Raw genomic sequence first — 25,980 nt, 5'->3', positions numbered from 1 at the left:
GTCTACTCACAGATTTCAAGCACCAATAAGAGCTCACTGAAAGAAACTGAGGACATGGCATATGACAGCTCTTGCCAGTCAGCTAATTTAAGAGATGCTTCCTTACCTTCAGGATTATAAAGTAGGAGGTTTCATTGACAGGAATAAAAAATTCTTGCCTATTTAGCTATTTCTCTTTCTCTAGAGTTCCACTTATATTCCCCAGTAGCTACCGAGTCTTTAAGCTGCAAAAAGAATATTAAGACTAATTTTCCACATTTTAATTTGGACATTAATATTTCAACTGGGATCCATATTATCTCTTAAAAGAACTTACTCAATTACCTGTATTGGACAAATCAGCCTATGTTCCATTTAGCTATATAAACTGCAAGAAGTTTTTAAGAGTGAGAACAACCTCAGGGCACATAAGTCTCTGGTTAAAAGATATTCTAATGCATGTTTTCAGTAAGATTTGCAAACACACTACACTGAAAAAGAATAAACTTGAAGAAAGAACAATTTGAGAAGTAGAATTATTAGACATGTAAATTAATGCCCAAGGACACAAAACAGCAGGGTAGATAATTCAAAAAACTAAACCAGTATCATGAAGTTAAGATCATAAATAAACATTCCTTTTACACCTCACTCTCAATGATTCTTGAATAACGTTAGATTCTCATATAAAATGACTTGTTTCTAGACCCTCTATTATTTTCACTGATCTCTGTGTGTATACTGATGCTAATGCCATACTCTTAATTTCTGTCATTTTAAAACACACTTTAGTATCTGGGAAGACAAGTTTTAAATGTTTAATAAACACTTTCCTAACATTTATAAACTTTGGAATAGCCTGTCAAATTCTTCATTTAAAATCTCACTGAAACTTTTATCTGGGACTGCATTCAATTTATAAATTATATTGAAAATGAAATACAAATGTTAGAGAGAATGGTTACTTTTGAATCTTTCCATAAAATTCATGTTTTCCCATTTATGTAAGTCTTTCATTTCCTTCAATAAAATGCTAACAAATCTTTGTGCATCTACTGCTAATGTTATTCTCAATGTAGTGTTTCCCATATTTTCTCTTGTAATATATGAATCCTATTGACTTGCATATTTCTTTGGTTCTAGTTACCTTACTAGACTTATTAAATCTAGTATATTTACAGGTTTTGTAAATATTTTCCATGTACAAAAATGAAAATTTTACTTAGAAAACATTTTTATATTTAAGTTAAACCACTTTGTTCAGACTTTCTATTACAATATTAAGTGACATTGACTATTGAGGCCGTTCTTGACTGATTGTGGTTTACTGAGCATTAATGTTTATCCATTAAGTATGGTGTTTGATATAGGTTACTAAAGAATATCCTTTATCAAGTTAAAGAATGTTGGTTATTATGAATTCTATCAGTAAAGAGTTTTAATTCCCTCAAAAGTTTAATATCAAGATAATCATGTCTCCTTTAAATAATCAATAAAACTTGATTTACTTAACACGTGCCAGTAACTAAGTGTTTCACATGTATTACCCTATGTAAGGTATTAATAGATTTTGTTACTTTTTTCACTGAGAAATGAGGAAACTGAAGCACAGCTAGTAAGTGGTTGAACTAGGACTGAATGCAGGCGATTTGGATTAAGATTTCATACTACTGAATCCACTCATAGATTCTTGTTAATAAACACTTCTCATATAAGTTTTATTTGGAAATTTTGCATATATTTTCATTAATGAGGTCACTCTATAAATTTCTTGTGCTATCCTTGTTTATTTTTTGAATCAGAATTGTGTTATCATTATAGAATAAATTTGCAAGTCTTCCTTGATAACCAGTTTCCAACATGGACACCGATGATCCCATCTCCTGATATTTCAAAACCTGTGCATTTGCCTTGCACACTGTATGAGGACAGGTTTATCAGCAGAAAAACCAATAAAATAGGGCATACGTGACAATCAATTCCTCAATTAGATCACAAAACACTGCACCTTCTACACTGAACTCTCTCAAGCCATCATTATGGGAGAAGCCAGCAACCGTAAGGAGACATAGGGAGTCTTGTGGAGAGGCTGTCCACAAACTATGTCTCATATACCTGAAAAATTGTAAATCAACTACACTTTAATTAAAAAAAACAAACAAAAAAACCCCAAAAAGGACTGAGTCTCATTCCAACAGCTAAAAGAAAATAAGGTATGTCAACTACCACATAAGAAAACTTGGAAGTAGATCCTCTAGCTTCAGATAACTATAGTACCAGCCAACAGCTTGATTACAACCTTCTAAGAAATCCTGAACCAGACTCACCAGGCTAAACCACTTCCGGATTTCTGATCTTTAGAAACTGCGAGATACAAAGTCTTTGTAATTTTAAACTGCCGAGTTTTGAGGTAATTTGTTATAAAGCAATAGATAATGAGAAAACCTTCCACTGTATTTCACTACAAGCATCAACTGGTTCTGAAAGGTTGAATAGAACTGCTAGATAAGATCTGGTATTTGAGGAAGACATACATCCAATAAAAGTTTTCTAGGACATAAGTCAATTTAGATTTTTTAAACTTCTCTCTACAAAAAAATAAACTTTGTGTTTTCCAAGAATACTATTCATTTTTTTATATATTTTAAATATGGAAGTGTTGGTCACTTAGTCGTGTCCGACTCTTAAGACCCCAGGGACGTAGCCCACCAGGCTCCTTTGTCCATGGAATTGTCCAGGCAAGGACACTGGAATGGGTTGCTGTTTCCTTCTCCAGGTGATCTTCCCAACCCAGGGATTGAACCTGGGTCTCCTGCATTGCAGGCAGATTCTTGACCATCTGAGCCAGCAGGGGAGCCCATATTTTAAATATGGCAATATACAATCTTAAATGCACTTCTATCTCTATAGGTCTAGTATTCTCTTTCAAGTTTTGATATTATGTTTTGTCTATTTTTCCTTTTTTTTTTTTAATCTTGCTAGTGGTTTATTTTATTCTTCCCCAGAGTGGAAAAATAATTTATCAAGGCTACCGATTTTGAAGGTCTTGTATTTATTTAATTAATTGCTTATGTCATCCTTATTAATCCCTCCTTGTAATTTTCATTTATTTCATCATCCATGTCCCACATTGGTATTGATAATCTTAGTGCTGTTTATTTTTATATCATCCTAAATTTTCACTTCTGATCTTTACTTTAAAAGAAGTGTTATTTTCAGTTATAATGTTATAATTAAAATTTTAGACAATTTTATACTAAAAAGTTGAAAAAAATGTTTGAGGGCTTCCCTGGTGGCTCAGACAGTAAAGAATCTGCCTGCAACGCAGAGACCCCAGTTCAGTCCCTGCATCAGAAAGATCCCCTGGAGAAGGAAATGGCAACCTACTCCAGTATATTCTTGCCTGGGAAATCCCACAGACAGAGAAGCCTGGCAGGCTAGTCCATGGGATCAAAGAGTCCAACACAACTTAGCAACTAAATGATTAATGAAATGTTTATTTTGGCATTACTTTTAATGTTCAGTTGAACAGAATATGGACAGAGAATGCAGCCTGTATGGTTATGTTTTTTTGTGAATTTATTAAGATTAATGTTGCTAACTACTACATAACCAATTTTTGAAAAGTATCCTTGGATTTTAAAAATAATTTCTATTCTTTTGCTATTCATTATAAAAATTTCCTTTGTAGTGCTATTCAAAATCCTTTTAATCATTACTTCTATTTGCTTCCATGATTCATTAATTTCTGAAATAAATGAAATTTTACCATAGTTGTAACACATCTTACTATATGGGTAGAATATACTTGATCTTATAACTGCCTTCAGACTTTCACCTGCATTTTTTAGGTACATGAGTGTATGAGTGTGTATGTGTGTGTGTACATACATGTATGTATGTGTATACAAGGTTTAAATTAAAATCCAATTTTGACAGATTTTTAGACAGTAGTTTGTTTTCTATCTTAGAAATATTTAAACTCATATGGTTAACAAAATGTATTTTTAGTAAATCTTTGGCATCCAAGACACTTAGATATGTAAATCTCACTAGATGGTTTAGTCACTCAGTCGTGTCCAACTCTTGCGACCCCCTTGACTGTAGCCTGCCAGGCTCCTCTGTCCATCGGATTCTCTAGGCAAGAATATTGGGAGTGGGTTGCCATTTCATTAGCTTTATAAAAGAACACTGCAATTCTCTCTTTTCTGCCATAATGAAAATAGAACATATACAGAAAAATATTAATAGAATGGAACATTAGCAAATTATACTCTAGATGAGGTTTGGAACTCAGAAATTTTTCATGAGAAAATATATTATTATAAAAGATTCTAAGTCATTATTTTCACATCAAGTTTTAATTAAAATGACTACTCCAAAAATTGCAATTACTCTCCTCATATCCCAAAGAATAATCCATGAGTATTTTATTATCAAATTGTCAATAATTTGATAATAAAATACCTTAAAATACCTTTAGAAGTTCTAGTTCTTGATAGCAATGTAGGGGGATCCATAACTTACCTCCTACCAGGGACACACCAAATCTACAACTATACAAGGAACAATTTTCTCTGAAAGAAATCCAAAAACTAGCTGAGTGACTCCTACATACTAGTGAAAAAAATAAAAAGACTGATACTGAAATGGGTAGGAGAGGCTGAGTCACAATCTAACTATAAACTCCACTCCTGGTATGGAGACCCACAAATAGGAGGAAAACACACAACTCTTGAGCTTCTTTTTGAGGAGCAAACAATTTGAACTCTATATCTGGTACCCCAACTTTTAAGACCTGCACCTGAGCAACAAATACCTAAAACATTTAACTTTGTTAGTTAACAAGGCTTGTGTCCAGGATACACACAAGGCTATAGCGAACTCAGAAAAATTACATAGACAGTTCATGAGGATTCACTATGCCAACACCCAAGGCCCAGCAAAAAGACAGACAATTAAAATTGCCTAGTCTTTCTGTAAAAGAGACTTAGACACTTATATTAAAGCTTCAGTTTAAGTGGCAGGCATCTAATTTAGGGCATACCTAGAAGCTTACTGAATACTCTCCAAAGACCAAGAAGGCTGGCAAAAGCCACATTGGTGTCCTCTTCCATCTCACTCCAGGTCACCGGTATCTCCCAGAAAGAAACTTGCGCACATGTCTGGTGGCCTGGTTTTTGCTGCTGCAGCTAAGGAGGTACTACCTTGATCATCTGGCTCTGGCTGTCACAGTGGTTAGCATTTGTCAGCCCCACAGGACTGAAACAAATGGAGAAAGAGAACATAAGCAGCAACAACTCAGTGGACAAAGCAGAGAGGTAACAGACAGGCATCCAATCTTTCTGTGAAAGAGGACTATTGTCCTATTTTCATAGATTTGGCCTGAGGGGAGGGCATCAAATTAAACACAAGTCTAGGGCCAGCTGCAATCTCGGGAACGAACTGGACATCAACTTCACAAGGACCCTGTGCCCAGCCCCAGGTCACTGGTTATCTCTGAGAAAGGAGCTTCTGCCCATATTTGGTGCACCAACTTTTGTGGTTGCTGTCCAGAAGAAATAACCCTTGATGCCTGGCTCTAGTGGCTGGTGGGTCTTGAGTTCATGGATCTATTTGGATGACACAAAGGAAGAAATGGTTCTTAACTATCATGCAGGACTCCGTACACAGAGAGCAGAGTGAAAGGTCCATCTCCCAGACGTCCATGGAAAGAGGTGTCTAACTTAAAAGCTGCTGCCCAAAGTCTGGCCTGAAAGTTCCAACCAAGATGAATTTAAGAAGACCCACACTAATATATAATACAAATAAATTGTCAAAAGTTAAAGGACAGACTCTTTGAAGAAGCAAGAGAAAAACCTCTTATATAAAAGGGAACCTCTATAAGACTATTAGCATATTTTCTAATTGAAAAAATATAGAAGGGACTGGCATTTTAAAGCTCTGAAAAAAATTAAACAGCCAAAAAAGAATATTCTGCATAACAAAGTTATCATGCAGAGTTGAAAGAGATTTAAAAAGTTGTTCAGAAAAATAAAACATAAGAGTAATGACCAATAGTCCAGTCCTACAAGAAATGTTAAAGGGACTTTTGAAGATGAAACAAAAGGAAAAAATATAAGCATATAAACCTCACTGGTAAAAATTAAAATATAGTAAAATTAGAAAAAGCTAATGTAAACAAGATTAATCACTTATATAAAGTGCTAGCATGAAGGTTAAAAGACAAACAGTAAAAATAATTATAAGCACAGTAATTGTCAGTGAATAAGCAAGGTAAGATGATGTAAATGAAGACTTCAAAAATATAAAATATGAGTAAGTAAAAACATAGAGCTATAGACTGTTACCAAAGTTAATTTGTTGTCAACTTAAAATAGACTATTATAAATATAAATTGTTTTATGTAGGCCTTATGGTAACTATAGAGCAAAACCTAGAGTAGGGACACGACAGAAAATCATCAAATCACAAGAGTAGCAAGAAAAGTAGAAAGAAAAAAAAAAAGAAATTATAAAAGAGCTATAAAATTATTAACAAAATGGCAAGAACTCCATACCTATCAATAATAAAAAGTCATCTTTATCTTACCCACAAGATTCTCACAAATGTACAAACATGTGTGTACAAACACACACAGACTGAAAACAAAGGGATGGAAAAATATATCCCACACTCTTGGAAACCAAGAGAAAGCTGGAGTGGCAACACTTATAAGAGACAAAGTAGAACATAAAACAAAGACTGTAACAAGAGACAGAGGAGAAAGAGGTCATTACATAGTGATAAAGGGATCAATATAATAAGAGGATAGAACATTTGTAAATATGTTAGCACCTAACATAGGAGCATCTAAATATAAATACAAATATTAACAGACCTAAAGAGTAAAACAGCCATACAATAATAACAGAGGACTTTAATACTCCACAGACATCACAAATAGATATATTTCTAGAAATACAAACTTCCAAGACTGAATCATCAAGAAACAGAAAAATCTGAACAGACTGGTAGGTAACTTGAAAGGAAATAATCAGTAATCAAAAATCTCCAACAAACAAAACCCAGCATCAGACAGCTTAACTGGTGAATTCTACCAAATATTCAAAGAAGAATTAATACTAATCCTATCAAATTCCTCCAAAAATTTGAAGAGAAGGGAATACCTCCAAACTCATTATATGGGACAAGCAATATGCTGATACCAAAAGCAGTCAGGACACCACAATAAAAGATAATTAAAAGCCAATAACCCTGATGAACAGAGATGCAAAAATTCTCGACAAAAATTAATAAGCTGAATTCAACATACAACAAAAGGATCATACATTGTGATCAAGTGGGATTTATTTCCAGGATGCAAGGATGAATTGAAACCCTCAAATCAATGTGATACACATTCACAAAATTAACCATACAATTCATATAAGCATCTCAAAAAAAGCAGAAAAAAAACATTCAACAAAATTCAACACCCATTCATGATACAAACTCTCAACAAAGTGAGTATAGAGAAAAAGTACTTCAACAAAATAATGGCTGTATATCACAATACTGCAGCTAAAATCAGACTCAAGGGAGAAGAGCCAAACGTTTTTTTCTCCATGATCAGCAACAACTTGGGGATACCTACTCTCACCACTTTTATTCAATACAGCACTGGAATTCATAGCCAGAGCAATAATGTAACAACACAACAAATGAAAGGCATCAAATTCAGAAGAAGGAGGAGAAAAATAGAAACTTTGTTGTCTCTATTTACAGACAACAATATGTTGTCTCCATTTACAGACAACAACATGTGACATCCTGAAAACTCTTAAGACTTCATTGAAAAACTTTAAACGAACAAATTCAGTAAACTTGCAGGATATAAAAATCAATATACAAAAATCTCTTACATTTCACTAAGAATGAATGAAGAAAGATAAATTCATGAAACAATTCCATTTATCACTGCATCAGAAGGAATAAGCTACCTAGAAATAAGCTTAACAGAGGAGGTGAATGATCTGTACCCTGAAAACTATGTGTTAATGACAGACATTAAAAAAACACAAGTAGATGTTAAGATATCCCACACTCGTGGATTGGAAGAATTAATATTATTAAAATATCCATATTACCAAAAGCAATTTATAGATTCAATGCGATACTAAAGGCATTTTTCACAGAAATAGAACAAACAATTCTAAAATTTGTATGCAACCACAAAAGACCCTACTGCTACTGCTGCTGCTAAGTCACTTCAGTCGTGTCCGACTCTGTGTGAACCCAAAGACGGCAGCCCACCAGGCCCCGCCATCCCTGGGATTCTCCAGGCAAGAACACTGGAGTGGGTTGCCATTTCCTCCTCCAATGCATGAAAGTGAAAAGTGAAAGTGAAGTTGCTCAGTCGTGTCCAACTCCTAGCGACCCCATGGACTGCAGCCTACCAGGCTCCTCCGTCCATGGGATTTTCCAGGCAAGAGTACCAGAGTGGGGTGCCATCTAAAGCCAAAGCAATCTTGAGAAAAAGGAATGATGTTGGAGGCACCATACTTCATTTCAAACTATATTACAGAACTATAGCAATCAGAATAGTTTGGTATTGTTATAAAAATACATAGATCAATGGAATAGAATGCAGAGCCCAGAAATAAATCCAGGCACCTGTGGTCAACTAATCTGCAACAAAGGAGCTAAGAATATACAATAGGGAAAGGACAGTCTCGTCAATAAAGAGCGTTGGAAAAACTGAACAGCCACATGCAAAAGAATGAAACGGAACCACCTTACACTATACACAAAAAATATCTAAAAATGGACTAAAGTCTTAAGCATAAGATCTGAAAACATAAAATTCTTAGAAGAAAACAAAGGTGGTAAGCTCCCTGAAACTGGTGTTGGCTGTGACTTTTTTGGATTTGACACCAAAACCAAAAACAACAAAAGTGAAAATAAACAAATGACACTACATCAAACTACAGAGCTTCAGTACAGCAAAGGAAAACACTAACAAATGAAAAGGCAACATAATAAATGGGAGAACATACCTGCAAACCATGTATCTGAAGAAGTGTTAATATCCAAAATATATAAATGAGTCCTATTAACACATTAGCAAAAACCAAACAAACGCTTTGAAAAACGTGCATCACTTCTGAATAGACATTCTCCCTAGAAACATATACAGAGAGCCAACAGGTATTTGAAAAGGTGCTCAATGTCACTAATCATCAGGGAAATGCCAATCAAAACCACACTGAGATATTGCCTTATACCTGTTTGAATGGCTATTATCAAAAAATAAGAAATAAGAACTGCTAGTGACCATGAGAAGAAAAGGGAACACTTGTTCACTTTGGTGGGAATATAAATTGATAAAGCCACTATGAAAATAGTATGGAGCTTCTTGAAATAATTAAAAATAGAAATATACTATCCTGCAATTCTCCTTCTGGGTATTTATCCAAAGGAAGCAAAAGCACTAACTTGAAAATACATCTGCATCATTATTTATAATACCCAGGAAATGGAAGTGCTTATGCTGGAAGCATCCATAATGATGAATGAATGAATAACGAAAAATGGTGTGTGTATATATATACACACACACACAAATATTATATTATTCAGTCAAAACAAACAAACAAACAAACCAGGAAATGTTGCCACTAGTGACAACATGAATTAACCCTGAGGGTGTTATGCTAAGTGAAATAAGTCTGTCAGAGAAAGACAAATACCATATGATCTCGCTTATATACGGAATCATAAACAAAACAGCAATCACACACACACACACATATGCACACAAAACATAAAACAACCAACTCATAGATACAGAGAACAGGTTTGTGACTGCTTGAGACAGGGGGTGGGTAGTGTGTGAAGTTAGTTAAAATGCATAAACTTCCAGTTATAAAACAAGTAAGCTTCCAGGATGTAAAGTACAGCTTCATAACTATAGTTAATAATACTGCATGGTATATTTAAAACTTGCTAAAAGAATACAACTTAAAAATCCTCATCATAGGAAACAGACAAAAAAAAAAAACAAAAACAAAACAGAACTATGTGTGGGGACAAAAGTTAACTAGACTAATTGTGACAGTTATTTCACAATATATACATATATCAAATCATTATGCTTAACACCTTAAACTAATCTAATATTATATCTCAATAAAATAAATTAAATACCTTCAGATTATATTTATGAGCTTTATCCAAAATAGTTGGCACCAAGTTATCAGTAGGTTCTCCATTCTCATCATTCAAATCAGGTGGGTACCAAGATAGGGCTAGTACACCTAATAGAAACAACCAAAAAGAAAATAAAAATAAACATAGGAACAGAAAAGACTACAGGTGTTGTTAAAAGAAAAAAAAAAAAAAAGGCAGACAAGGACAGTATTAACAATAAAAAGAAACATATTCAAATAATGTTATTTTGTAACTTTACTTAGATACCACTTATAGTTATTCGATTACTTTGTATACTCAATACTTTAACCTTTTTCTCAGGCATTAGTATCTTTTAATTAACAGATTTTAGTTTTTAAAATAAGTTTTAGATTTATTGAAAAGCTGTACAGAAAATAAGAGTTTCTGTATTCTCCTCTCCTACTCACCATCCTCCCATGCCATACAGTTTTTCCATTAATATTTACATCTTACATCAGTGTGGTAAATTTGTTACAACTGTGATGAACCAATGTAGATATATCATTATTAGCTAAAGCCCACAGTTTACATTAGGGTTCCCTCTTTGTATTGCACAGTTCTATGGCTTTTGACAAATGTATAGTGTCATGAACCCACTATTTATTACAGTATCACACAAGGATAGTTTTACTGCCTTCAAAACCCATTGCACTCCACTTAATAACTCCTCTTTCTTCTTTTCAATCCCCCAGAAAATAACTGATCTCTTCACTGTCTCTATATATTTTGTCTTTTTCAGAATGTTATATAGATAGAATCATAAAGTAACATTTTCAGATGGGCTTCTTATACTGTGAAATGTGCACTGAAGTTTCATTCATATCTTTTTATGACTTGACAGCTCATTCTTTTTATTGCTAAGTAACATTTCACTCTATCAATATGCTGTAGTTTATCCATTTACCTGTTGAAGACATCTATGTTTCTTAAAATTTTTGGCAATTATAACAATAAAGCTGCTATAAACATGTAAGTGCACATTTGTGTGTGGATCAGTATCACTTAACAGAAGACTCAGTGATTTTAAAATTACAGTTTATCCCTATAATACCTACTTGCTTTTGAACTAGTAAACTACAAAAAGAAAGTTTTAAAAACAATAAGCTTGCAAAGAAATTACTAACTAGAGGAAGAAATCTTTGAAATCAACTAATTCAAAGTCTCATTACATACATAAAGCAAGAGGCCACTAAAAGTATGGTGAAAGTGAAAGTGTTAGTAGCTCAGTCACGTCTGAGTCTTTGCCACCACATGGAGTGTAGCCCAACAGGCTCCTCTGTCCGTGGAATTTTCCAGCAAAAATACTGGAGTGCGTAGCCATCCCTTTTTCTAGGGGATGTTCAGGAATCGAACTCAGGTCTCCCACATTGTGGGTAGATTCTTTAGTCTGAGCCACCTCTAAATCATTTAACAAACTCTTTATGACAAGAAGAAAAATACAATGTTATCAAAAGACAAGCATGTGGAAATGAAAATAGAAAACAATAAAGGCAAAGTTAGAAACTGGCAGAGAACTAAATTTAAGACTTAAACCTTGCGTTACCTACGTCATGTACAAACAGAAGGGCTTCCCCAGTGGCTCAATGATAAAGAACCTGCCTGCCAATGCATGAGGCATGGCTTCAATCCCTCAGTCAGGAATATCCCCTGGTGAAGTAAATGGTAACCCACTCCAGTATTCTTGCCTGGGAAATCCTGTGGACAAGGAGCCTGGCAGGCTATATAGTTCATAGGGTCACAAAAAGAGGTGGATACAACTTACCAACCAACCAAACAAAGCAAATACAAGAAAACCAATACAAACAGAGCAGTCCCACCTACAGAAACAAAACAGAACTTGGAGGTTAAGTTAACATAAAAAAAGGTATCTGTCCCCTATACAATTTTATTTTATGAAAAATATAAAAACAGCAACAAGAATACTGAGGCAGAAAAAAAATTATAATACATGGGGCTCCAGGGGAGCTTTTAGTTAGCCTTGAAAGCAGTCATTAAAAAAAAAAAAAAACTGATGAGGAAACTCTGGAGACAACTGATCAAACATTTAAGCTGCCAATGTTCCCAGCTTTATAAGAAGTACATCAATTTCTTGCAATGTGATTGTAAACTTCATAAAAATTGATTGCAAAGTGTCACCAATGAAAAGTGACAATACAAATTTTCTCAACATGGGACCTATCGAAAAACCCTGGGAAAAAAAAAAAAATGGAGAAAGAACATGAGAAAACAATATAAAGTAGAAACGTACAAAAGAAAGTTTATGCCACAGAGTTCAGAAAATTATGAACATGGCATGTTTCCATGAAATTAAAAGCAAAACAAGATTCCTGTTTCTAATAGTAGATTAGGATACTCAGACCAAAATTCCCAACAAAAACAAATTATTAAATAAAAATGGGAACAAAAAACTTCCAAAAGTCAAAGAGCTGAAGAAAGTAAAGAACTACCTACCTGTCTAGAATGAAGTGAAAATGTGAAGTCAGAGAGGTAACTGAGCAAGGAAGTCAGTCTGCCCTAAGCATAACTGGCAGAAGTAAACCAGCCGTCAAAGTCAGCAGATGAAATCCCAGGTGGACAATGCATGGGAAGTCCTCTAACCCCACAGAGAATGTAAAGTAGCTAGTATTTCCTACTGTATTGACAAACACAGATACAGCATATTTTCATTATCACAGAAATTTCTATTGTACAGCATTGCTAATACACTGATTCTACAAACAACTTACCAACTGGTTCTTGTCCAGTGATTTTTCTTCCTCTTTATTCTTGCTAGATATACTCTAAGGCTTAGGGAAAATGTTCCTTGTTCTTCCTTATCCTATTATTGTGTTTCAGCTGTTTTACTGTATCAATTATCACTTCTACATGTTGAATTATATCCCCATATCGTGCTCCATAATCCAATTTATCTTTGTACAGTGTATTTTGGGCTGTGTTACTCATGAGCTTTGAATAAGTAATGGCCTGGGAACCAAGCCAATGATGGTCCTACTTCGGGAGGGGAACTGGTCCATTTAAAAAGGTAATGAATCCTTCAGAGTAACCTGAAAGGTTTCTCTAAAATATGTTGACCAAGTATCATTTATACATAAAATCTATTAGAGCATATTTCTACCATTCCAATTGCTAAGTGAAAAAGGATACTCTTTAAAGTCCATTCTTGGAACATTAGTATATTAAATGCAGATCACTTCATATAATGATCACGTCCTCCCTCCACATCACTTATCACAAGACCTTCAATATAAGTGAAACCCAACAATAATATTTTTGTTTAGCTAAGTGATTCTAAACAGGGTAATACTTAAGAATACAGGTAGGAAACAGACAGACCCAGAAAATTCAGTCCAATTTTGTCATTTGATAGATGTTTATCTTTAGGTAAGTTAGCCTACTTAAGTCTTCACATTTGTAAATGGGAATAAATTTAGTTCATAACCTAAAAGTCTATTTTAAAAATCATACATGAGAGAATGCATTATGCTGAGTGGGACTTCTTCCAAAAAGTAATTTAAAAAATTTATAAAAAAAATTATTAAATAAAATATTTAAGACAGTAAAATGGTAAGTAAATTTGTTTTTGTTTACCTCAACAGAGCTTGTCTTCCTCAACAGAAAGATAGTTTCTCTTATATATGGGGAACACAGTGCTTCTTTCAAACATCTCAAACATTCTTTCAAATTAAAGATTTCATAGAAAGAAAGGCAAAATGGAAATGCCGTTTCCATACATAAACACTACTACACAGGATGACAATTTCAAAAAAAATAAGACATTATAAAAAGCAAGAAAAATAATGCACAGTCAAAGCATTCAATAGAGAAAGACTGGGTCAGATCTGAAATAGATGCTGATATCATTAAACAAGGAATTTAAAATTATTATTATGATTTAATGTTAAAAGCTCTAATAGGAAAATAGTCAACATGTAAGGTCAGGTGGGAAATACTAGCAGAGAGATGAAAATTAAAAGAACTAAATAGAAATGCTGGGGGTAAAAAAACAAAACAAGCAAAAAAATCACTAAAGGTAATAATAAAAAATGCCTTCAAAAGATTCATGAACGTCAGAGCTGAGGAATGGGTCATGTAATTAGGCAAGTCACAAGAAATTACCAAAAAAATGATTGGGGCAAAAAATACAAAACAAATGCATCCAATACCTCTGGGATAAATTTCAAAGCTCTAATATACATATTTTTAACCTTACCATTTGAGACTGGAGAAGGGAATGACAGACAAACCACTTCAGTATTCTTGCCTTGAGAATTCTGTGAACAGTGTGAAAAGGCAAAAAGATATGACAACAGAAGATAAGCCCCCCAAGTCCATAGGTGTCCAATATGCTACTCCAGAAGAGCAGAGAAATAGCTCCAGAAGAATGAAGAGGCTGGGTTGAAGTGGAAAAGATGCTAAGTTGTGGATGAGTCTGGTGGTGAAAGTAGAGTCCGATGCTGTTAATAACAATATTGCATAGGAACCCAGATTGTTAGGTACATGAATCAAAGTAAATTGGATGTTGTTAAGCAGGAGATGGAAAGAGTGAACACTGACATCTTAGTAATCAGTGAACTAAAATGGACCTGAATGGGTGAATTTAATTCAGATGCCCATTGTATTTATTATTGTGGGCAAGAAACCCTTAGAAGAATAGAGTAGTCTTCAGAGTCAACAAGAGAGTCCTAAATGCAGTACTTGGGTGTAATCTCAAAAACAACAAAAAGATCTCAGTTCATTTCCAAGGCAAACCATTCAACATCACAGTAATCCAAGTCTATTCCACAACGACTGATGCTGAAGAAGTTGAAGTTACATGGTTCTAAGAAGACCTACAAGACTGTCTAGAATTAACACCAAAAAAGATGTCCCTTTCATATTAGGGACTGGAATGCAAACGTAGGAAATCAAGAGATGCTTAGAATAACAGGTAAGTTGGATTTGGAGTACAAAATGAAGGAGGGCAAAAGCTAACAAGAGTTTTGCTAAGAGAACACACTGGTCATGGCAAACATCCTCTTCCAACAACAGAATGATTCTACACGTGGACAGCACCAGATGGTCAACAGTGAAATCAGACTGATTATAATCTTTACAGCCAAAGACAGAGAAGCTCTATACAGTCAGAAAAAAAAAAGACCTGGAGCTGACTGTGGCTCAGATTATGAGCTACAAATTGAAAAATTCAGACTTAAATTGAAGAAAGTACGGAAAACCACTAGGCTATTCAGGTATGATCTGAATCAAATCCCTTATGATTATACAGGATAAGTGACAAACAAATTAAAGGGATTAGATCTGAGAGACAGAGTGCCTGAAGAACTGTGGACAGAGGTTCATAACATTGTACAGGAAGCGGTGACCAAAACCATCCCCAAGAAAAAGAAAGGCAAAAAGGCAGAATGGTTGTCTGAGAAGGCCTTACAAAGAGCTGAGAAAAGAAGAAAAGCGAAAGCCAAAGAAGAAAGGTACATATATACACAAATGAATGCAGGGTTCCAGAGAATAGCAAGTAGAGATAAGAAAGCCTTCTTAAGTGAACAATGCAAAGAAATAGAGGAAACAGTAGAATGAGAAAGACTAGAGGCCTCTTCAAGAAAATCAGAGATACCAAGAGAACATTTCATGCAAACACAGGACTGATAAACGACAGAAATGGCAAGGACCTAACAGAAGCAGAAGAGACTAAGATGAAGTGGCAAGAATACACAGAACTCTACAAAAAAGCTCTTAATGACCTGGATAACCACAATGGTGTAATCGCTCATATAAAGTCAGAGATCCTGGAATATGAATCACGTGGGCCTTAGAATATACTACTAGGACCATAGCTAGTGGAGGGGACGGAATTAAAGCTCAACTATTTCAAATCCTAAAAGAGAATGCTGTTGAAATGCTTTATTCAATATGCCAGCAAATATGGAAGACTCAGCAGTGGTCACAGGACTGGAAAAGGTCATTTTTCATTCTAATCCCAATTCTAATGCCAAAGAATGTTCAAACTACCAAACGATTGCCCTCATTTCACATGCTAGCAAGGTACTGCTCAAAATTCTTCAAGCTAGGCTTCAACAGTACATGTACCAAGACCGGCCAGATATAAAAGGTGGATTTAGAAAAGGCAGAAGAACCAGAGATCAAATGGTCAACACTTGCTGGATCACAGAATAAGCAAGCAATTAAAAAAAAAAAAAATCTACTTCAGGTTCATTGACTACATTAAACACTTTAATTGTGTGGATCACAACAAACTGTGGAAAATTCTTAAAAAGAGAGAGGAATACCAGAGCACTTTACCAGCCTCCTGAGAAACCCATATTCAGGACAAGACGCAACAGTAAGAACTGGACATGGAACAATGGACTGGTTTAAAATTGGGAGAGAAATACATCAAGGCTGAATACTGTCACCCTGCTTATTCAACTTATATCATGTGAAATGCTGGGCTGGATGACTGTAAAGTTGGAATCAAGATTGAGAGGAGAAATACCCATAACCTCAGATATGCAAATGATACCACTCTAATGGCAGAAAGTGAAGAGGAACCAAAGGGCCTCCTGATGAGGGGTAAAAAAAGAGTGAAAAAGCTGGCTTAAAACTCAACATTCAAAACACAAAGATCACTGCATCCTCCAGTCCCATCACTTCATGGCAAATAGATGGGGAAACTAATAGATTTTGTCTTCTTGGGCTGCAAAATCATTGTGGATGGTGACGGCAGCCACGAAATTAAAAGATTCCTCCTCCTTGGAAGAAAACCTATGACAAACCTAGAATGCATGTTAAAAAAAAGCAGAGACATCACTTTGACAACAAAGGTCTGTATGGTCAAAGCTAATTTTTTTTTTTTTTTCCAGTAGTAATGTACAGATGCGAGAGTTGGACCATAAAGAAGGTTGAGCACCGAAGAATTAATGCTCTCAATATGGTGCTAGATAAGACTCTTGAGAGTCCCTCGGACACAAGGAAATCAAGCAGTCAATCCTAAATGAAATCTATGCTGAATATGCATTGGAAGAACTGATGCTGAAGCTCCAATACTTTGGCTACCTGATGCAAAGAGCTGTCGAACTGGGAAAGATTCTGATGCTGGGAAAGATTGAGGGCAAGAGGAAAAGGGGGCGACAAAACATGAAATGCTTGGATGCCACTGTCAACTCAATGGACATGAGTTTGAGCAAGCTCTGGCAGATAGCGAAGGACAGGGAAGATGGCATGCCCTAGTTCACGTGGTTGCAAAGAATCGACATGCTTTAGTGACTGAGTAACAACAACAAAGCAAATAGCAGGCACTAAATGTAATCATAAAAAGTTTAATTAACCCAAAGGAATACAGAATAAGAGAAATAAAAAAATGGAAGAAATACAAAGACTGAGAAGACAGTAGATTTCAATCAGTCCAAGAACATTAATAAACCATATTATGAGAAAAGAAGAGAAGTGAAAGGCAAAGGAGAAAAGGAAAGATATATCCACCTAAATGCAGAGTTTCAAAGAATTACAAGGAGAGATAAGAAAGCCTTTGTCAGTAATTAATGCAAAGAAAAAGAAGAAAACAGTAGAGTGTGAAAGACTAGAGATGTCTTCAAGAAAATTAGAGATACCAAGGGAATACTTCATGCAAAGATGGGCAAAATAAAGTACAGAAATGGTATGGACCTAACAGAAGCAGAAGATAGTAAGATGAGGTGGCAAGAATACACAGAAGAACTACACAAAAAAGATCTTCATGACACAGATAACCATGATGGTGTGATCACTCACCTAGAGCTACAAAGCCTGGAGTGCGAAGTCAAGTGGGCCTTAGGAAGCAACACCACAAACAAAGTTAGTGGAGGTGATGGAATTACAGCTGAGTTATTTCAAACTATTGTACAATTGCATTCATCTTACATGCTAGCAAAGTAATGCTCAAAATTCTCCAAGAGAGGCTTCAATAGTATGTGAACCGAGAACTAGATTTAGAAACGGCAGAGGTAACAGAATAAATTCCCAATATCCGTTGGATCATAGAAAAAGCAAGAGAATTCCAGAAAAACATCTACTTCTGCTTCATTGATTACAATAAAGCCTTTGACTGTATGGATCACAACAAACTGTGAAAAATTCTTAGAGAGATGGGAATACCAGACCACCTTCCTTGCTTCCTGAGAAATCTGTATGCAGGTCAAGAAGCAAGAGTGAGAATCAGACATAGAACAAAAGACTGGTTCAAAATTGGGAAAGGAGTATGTCAAGGCTGTATACTGTCACCCTGCTTATTTAACTTATATGCAGAGTACATCATGAGAAATACCAGGTGGATAAAGTACAACCTGGAATCATGATTGCCAGAAGAAATAGCAATAACTCAGATATGCAGATGACACCACCCTTATGGCAGAAACCAAAGAAGAACTAAAGAGCATCGTGATGAAGATGAAAGAGGAGAGTAAAAAAGCTGGCTTATAATTCAACTTTCAGAAAGTGAAGATCATGGCATCTGGTCCCATCACTTCATAGCAAATAAATGGGGAAACAATAATAGACTTTATTTTCTTAGGCTCCAAAATCACTGCAGATGGTGACTGCAGCTATGAAATTAAAAGACACTTGCTCTTTGGAAGAAAAGCTATTACCAACCTAGACAGCATATTAAAAGGCAGAGTCATTACTTTGCGACAAAAGGTCATATAGTCAAAGCTATGGTTTTGGGAATCCCAGTACTCATGCATGGATGTGAGAGTTGGACCATAAAGAAGGCTGAATGCCAAAGAATTGATGCTTTTGAACTGTGGTGTTGGAGAAGACTCTTGAGAGTCCTTTGGACTGAAAAGTGATCAAACCAGTCAGTCCTAAAGGAAATCAGTCCTGAACATTCATTGGAAGGTCTGATGCTGAAGCTGAAGCTCCAATGCTTTGGCCACCTGATATGAAGAGCTGACTCATCAGAATAGACCCTGTTGTGGGGAAAAATTGAAGGCAGGAGGAGAAGGGGATGACAGAGGTTGAGATGGTTGGATGGATCACCAACTTAATGGATATGAGTTAGAGCAGGCTCTGGGAGTTGGTGAAGTACAGGGAAGTCTGGCATGCTGCAGTCTATGGGGTTGCAAAGAATCAGACATGACTGAGTGACTGAACAGAACTGAACCATATGCTGTGTCCAGGAAAACCACTTTAAGTATAAAGACAAAGATAAGTTAAAAGCTAAAGAATGATAAAAGATACAGGAGACAAAAGTTAATCAAAGAGAGGAGCAGTTGTAGTAACAATGTGAAATAATGTAGACTTCAAAACAAAGAATATTACCAGCATAAAGAGGGATTATTTTATAACAGTATAGGTCCCAATTATCCCCAATGATATAACAGTCCTAAATTATTATGTACTTAAAAAAGACCTCAAAATATATGAAGCAAAATCTGACAAATCTGAAAGGCAGAATAGATGAATCCACAATTTTTTTCTGAAGACTTGAAAACTGCTTTATCAGTAATTGATAAAGGAAACAGAAAATAGAAAAAGATAAGAAGATCTGAACAATACCATCAAGAACATGAACTAACTGACATTTATAAGCTGGTCCATTCAACAGCAGCAGAACACACATTCTTTTACCAAGGAATCAATGAAACCAAAAGTTGGGTCACTGAATGAGTCAACAATAATAATCATACTCTACAAACACTGACCAGAAAAGAAGAACAGAAATGGATTATCAAAAGTAGATGTGTAAGAGGCTTTAAAAGCATTAGAATGAAATAATACATACAATTCTATGTCCAAGATCTAAAAAATTCAATGAAATAGACCAGTTCTTTAAAAAATAAAAGTATATAAAGTCACTGTAGAATAAATAATATGAACAGTCCTATGTCTATTAATGAAATTCATTTTGTAGTTAAAAAAAATAATGAACCTACCAGCCCAAAAGGATTTCACAGGTGAATTCTATCAAGTAAGAAAGAAAAAAAAACAGTTCTATGAAATCTCTTCCAGAATATGAAAGAAGGAAGACTTCCTGACTAATTTCATGAGGTCATAAACTAATCTAATAACAAAAGACAAAACACATCAAAAAAGGAAAACCACAGACCAATATCTCCAATATTTCATATGAAAAAGGATGCAAAATCCTTTAAAAAGACTGTAGGAGACAGGAAGAATAAAAGAAAAGCAGGCTCCAGCAAGGACCGCAAAAGAAATTTATAATTATTGATAAACTGGATGCTATAAGGCATGAGACTCTTGGAACAAGTCCAGAGGGAACAGTTCATAATCTTGAAAACAAGATATGATCCTGAGGTCGGAAAACTGACCCCAGACTGTTTCTCAACTGGCGTCTCAGAGTCACATATTTTATGTATCTGGTGGAAAATCTATAGATAAGAATATTAGTCTTAGTTACTGATTTGTTATTGATTACTGTTTCCTAATTACTCAATGGTTAATGATCATTTTGTTCTTTGGCCCTGAAGGCCACATGAGTTATAGTTTAACTCCCCACTTATTATTTCATTCATGGCTGAAAGTATAATAAAGCTGACTTGGATTCAGTTTCAGCACCTTCACCTTGGAGCAGTGTTGGTCCCCTGATCCTCGCTTTTCTCTGAATTCTTGTGTCTCATTTCTCATTCTCTCGCAGGTTCACACTTTCAGAAACCCTGCTTGTCGAGCTGGTCTCAACAAAAGATGAGCAAATAGGATTTAGCAATATACAAATAGGATAATAAATCATCACCAAATAGGGTTTATTCTAGGAATAAAGAATGAGATTCAACATTTAAAAACTAATCCATATAGGTAACTATGTTAAAAGTAAAGATTAAACTGCCAAAGGATTAAAGAAAAAAAAAATTAAAGAGGAAACTGGAAAACACTTAAGAGATGAATAAAACAAAAATATGATATAACAAATCTTATGTGGCCAAAGTGATACTAAAGGGTAAACTAATAGCTGTAAATGCTTACATCTATAAAACAATGAAAATCTCAAACAAGTTAACTTTACAAACTTAAGGAACTAGAAAAAGAACAAAATAATTCAAAAGCTAGAAGAGGAAGAAGATAATAAAAGCTTAGATAAGATATATATGAAACAGAAAATAGAAAAATAATGGAGAAAATCAATGAAACCAAACTTTGGTTTTCAGAAGAGGTCATAAAATTAACAAACCTTAGCTGGATGAACTAAGAGGAAAAGAGAGATGGTGGAAATTACTAAAATCAAAGACGACAGTGAGAGTATTACTACTGATTCTACAGGAGCAAAATGATTATTATAAAGTACCAGGAACAATTTTATACTAGCAAATTTGATAGCCTAGATAAAACGGGCAAATTCCTAGAAGCTCAAAACCTACCCAGACTGAACTATGAAGAAATAAACAATTTGAATAGACATCACTATTCAGGAAATTGAATCAACAAACATCTCCTGACAAAGGAAGAAAAAGCCCTAAATGAGATGGCTTCACATGGGTGAATTCTACTAAATATTTAAAGAAGAAATGAAACAATCATTGTCAAACTGTTCCAAAAGCCAAAGAAGAGAAAACATTTTTGATCTCATTCTATGATATCTGTATTACCTTAATAGCAAAGCAAGACCAAAACACAAGAAAACTATAAACTACTATCCCTTATGATCATTGATGCAACTCTTCAATAGAATGTTAGCGAGTTGAATTTGGCACCACACTAAAAGGATTACACAACATGACTAGGTATGGTTTATCCCTGGAGTGCTAGGATGATGCAACACATGGAAACCGATCAATGCAATATGCTGCCTTAATAGAATGAAGGGAAAAATAAATGGTTATCTCAAATGATGCAAAAAAAAGCAACCGGCAAAACTTTTTCATGAAAATGCTCAAATGCTAGGCATAGAAAAAATAAAACAAAACTACCATAAGAGAATTTTTATATGAAATAGCCACATTGAACAGCATACTCAATACCAAAAGACTAAAAGCTTTTCCTCAAAGATTAAGAACAAGGCAAGGAGGTCTACCTTCACCACTTCAATGTCACACAATACTAGAAGTTCTAGACAGCAATTAGGAAACAGAAAGAAGTAAAAGGCATTCATATTGGAAAGAAAGCAAAATTATCTTTGTTTACAGATGATATGATCTTATATGTATAAAACTCTAAAGATTCCACCACACAAAACAAATATTAGAATAAGTGAATCACTGAAAGATGAACTCCCCAGGTCAGTAGGTGCCCAATGTGCTCCTGGAAATCAGTAGAGAAATAGCCCCAGGAAGAATGAAGAGATGGAGCCAAAGCAAAAACAACACCCAGTTGTGGATGTAACTGGTGGTGGAAGTAAAGTCTGATGCTGTAAAGAGCAATACTGCATAGGAACCTGGAATGTTAGGCCCATGAATCAAGGTAACCTGGAAGTGGTCAAAAGGAGATGACAAGAGTGAACATTGACATTTTAGGAATCAGCGAACTAAAATGGACTGGGATGGGTGAATTTAACCCAGACGACCATTATATCTACTACTGTGAGCAAGAATCCCTTAGAAGAAAGGGAGTAGCCAACATAGTCAACAGAAGAGTCCGAAATGCAGTACTTGGATTCAATCTCAAAAACGACAGAATGATCTCTGTTCGTTTCCAAGGCAAACCATTCAATATCACAGTAATCCATGTCTATGCCCCGACCAGTACCAATGAAAAAGCACAAGTTGAACAGGTCTATGAAGACCTATAAGACCTTCTAGAACTAATATCCAAAAAAGATTCCTTTTCATTATAGGGGACTGGAATGCAAAAGCAGGAAGTCAAAAAATACCTGGAGTAACAGGCAAATTTGACCTTGAATACAGAATGAAGCAGGACAAAGGCTAATAGAGTTATGCCAAGAGAACGCACGGGTAATAGCAAACACCCTCGTCCAAAAACACAAGGGAAGACTCTACACATGAACATCACTAGATGGTAAATACTGAAATCATATTGATTTACTCTTTGCAGTCAAAGATGGAGAAGCTCTTGTACAGTGAGAAAAAACAAGACCACGAGCTGACTGTGGCTCAGATTATGAACTCCTTACTGCCAAATTCAGACTAAATTGAGGAAGGTAGGGAAAACCACTAGACCATTCAGGTATGACCCAAATCAAATCCCTTATGACTATACAGTACAAGTGACAAATAGATTCAAGGGATTAGAGCTGACAGACAGTGCCTGAAGTACTATGGATGGACGTTTGTGACATTGTACATGAGGCAGTGATCATCAAGACCATCTCCAAGAAAAAGAAATGCAAAAAGGCAAAATGGTTGTCTGAGGAGACCTTACAAATAGCTATGAAAAGAAGAGAAGTGAAAATCAAAGGAGCAAAGAAAAGATACACTCATTTGAATGCAGAGTTTCAAAGAATAGCAAGGAGAGATAAGAAAGCCTTCCTCAGTGATCAACACAAAAAAATAGAGGAAAACAAAAGAATGGGAAAGACTAGATCAGTTCAAGAAAATTAGAAATACCAAGGGAACATTTCATGCACAGATGGGCACAATAAAGGACAGAAAAGGTGTGGACCTAACAGAAGCAGAAGCTATTAAGAGGCTGAGGCAAGAGTACACAGAAGAAATATACACAAAATATCTTCATGACCCAGATACCATGATATTATGATCACTCACCTAGAGCCACATTCCATCCTGGAATGCAAAGTCAAGTGGGCCTTAGGAAGCACTGCTACAATCAAAGCTACTGGAGGTGATGGAATTCCAGTTGAGCTATTTCCAATCCTAAAAGATGATGCTCTGAAAGTGCTGCACTCAGTATGTCTGCAAATTTGGAAAACTCAGCAGTGGCCACAGGACTGGAAAAGGTCAGTTTTCATTCCAATCCCAAAGAAAGTCAATGGCAAAGAATGCCCAAAAACCATACAATTGCACTCATCTCAAATGCTAGCAAAGCAATGCTCAAAATTCTCCATGCCAGGCTTCAATAGTATGTGGACCATGAACTTCCAGATGTTCAAGCTGTATTTAGAAAAAGCAGAGGAACCAGAGACCAAATTGCCAACATCCATTGGATCATCAAAAAAGCAAGAGAGTTACAAAAAAACATCTACTTCTACTTTGTTGACTATGCCAAAACCTTTGACTGTGTGGATCACAACAAACAGTGGAAAATTCTTCAAGAGATGGGAATACCAGACCACCTGACCTGCCTCCTGAGAAATCTGTATGCAGGTCAAGAAGCAACAGTTAGAACTGGACATGGAACAACAGATTGGTTTCAAATCAGAAAAAGGAATATGTCAAGGCTGTATATTGTCACCCTGTTTATTTAATTCATATGCAGAGTATGTCATGAAAAACGCTGGGCTGGTTGAAGCACAACCTGGAATCAAGATTGCCAGGAGAAATATTAATAACCTTATATGCAGATGACACCACACTTATGTCAGAAAACAAAGAAGAACTAAAGAGCCTCTTATGAAAGTGACAGAGAGTAAAAAAGTTGGCTTAAAACTCAATATTCAGAAAACTAAGACAATGGCATCCGGTCCCATCACTTCATGGCAAATAGATGAGGAAACAGTGGAAACAGTGTCAGACTTTATTGTTGGGGGCTCCCAAATCACTGCAGATGGTGATTGCAGCCATTAAATTAAAAAGATGCTTGCTCCTTGGAAGAAAAGTTATGATCAACCTAGAGAGCATATTAAAAAGCTAGACATAAACTTTGCCAACAAAGGTCTGTCTAGTCAAAGCTATATGGTTTTTCTGGTAGTCATATGGATGTGAGATTTGGACTATAAAGAAAGCTGAGTGCCGAAAAATAGATGCTTTTGAACTGTGGTGTTGCAGAAGACTCTTGAGAGTCCCTTGGACTGCAACGAGATCCAACCAGTCCATCAAAAAGGAAATCAGTCCTGAAAATTCATTGGAAGAACTGATGCTGAAGATGAAACTCCAAAACTTTTGCCCTCTGATGCAAAGAACTGACTCATTTGAAAAGACTCTGATGCTGGGAAAGATTGAAGGCGGGAGGGGAAGGGGACGACAGAGGATGAGATGGCTGGGTGGCATCACGGACTCGATGGACGTGAGTTTGAGTGAACTCCGGGAGCTGGTGATGGACAGGGAGGCCTGGCGTGCTGCAGTCCATGGGGCTGCAAAGAGTTAGACTGAGTGACTGAACTGAACTGAATTAATCAAAATTGCAGAATACAAAGTTAACACACAGGAATTAGTTTCATTTCTATACAAGCAATTTGAAAATTAAATTACAAAAACAATTCCAACATAACATGCAAAAGAAAAAAATACTTCAGATGTAACTTAACCAAGGAGGTAAAAGACCTGTGCAATGAAAGCTATGAAACATTGCCAGAAGAAATTAAAATACAAAAAATGCAAGCACATCCCATATTCATGGACTTAAAGAATTAATTTTGCTAAAATGCCACACCTATTCAAAGTGATGCATAGATTCAATGTGATCCCTACCAAACTCTCAATGACTTTTTTTTTACATAAGCAGAAAAATGCATTTGAAATTCATATGGAAATGCATTTGAAATTCATATGGAATTTCATGTAATCCTAAAAGCCAAAATAATCTTGAAAAAGAACAAAATTAGAGGATTTATATTTCCTGACTTCAAAACTTATTACAAAGCAATATTAATCATCCTCATGTCGTACTGGGATAAACACAAACATGTAGACTAATGGAATAGAATAAAGACCAGACATAAACCCTTGCATATACATTCAAGTATTTTTTGACAAAAATGCCAACACCATTCAATGGGGCAAGGACAGTCTTTTT

At 35.5% G+C, this 25,980-nt stretch overlaps 1 protein-coding gene across 1 annotated transcript in view; it reads right to left on the bottom strand.

The window, feature by feature from the left end:
- Positions 1-25,980, bottom strand: part of MANEA (mannosidase endo-alpha) — a 72,907-nt gene that overhangs the window by 15,948 nt on the left and 30,979 nt on the right. Inside the window, exon 3 of the mRNA XM_025294612.3 lies at positions 10,168-10,277. Coding sequence (XP_025150397.2) covers positions 10,168-10,277 — 110 coding nt within the window. The remainder of the gene's footprint in view (positions 1-10,167; positions 10,278-25,980) is intronic.

The sequence above is a fragment of the Bubalus bubalis genome, chromosome 10, assembly GCF_019923935.1.
Source record: "Bubalus bubalis isolate 160015118507 breed Murrah chromosome 10, NDDB_SH_1, whole genome shotgun sequence".
Taxonomy (NCBI): Eukaryota; Metazoa; Chordata; class Mammalia; order Artiodactyla; family Bovidae; genus Bubalus; species Bubalus bubalis.
This window is presented reverse-complemented; position numbering and strand designations above follow the sequence as displayed.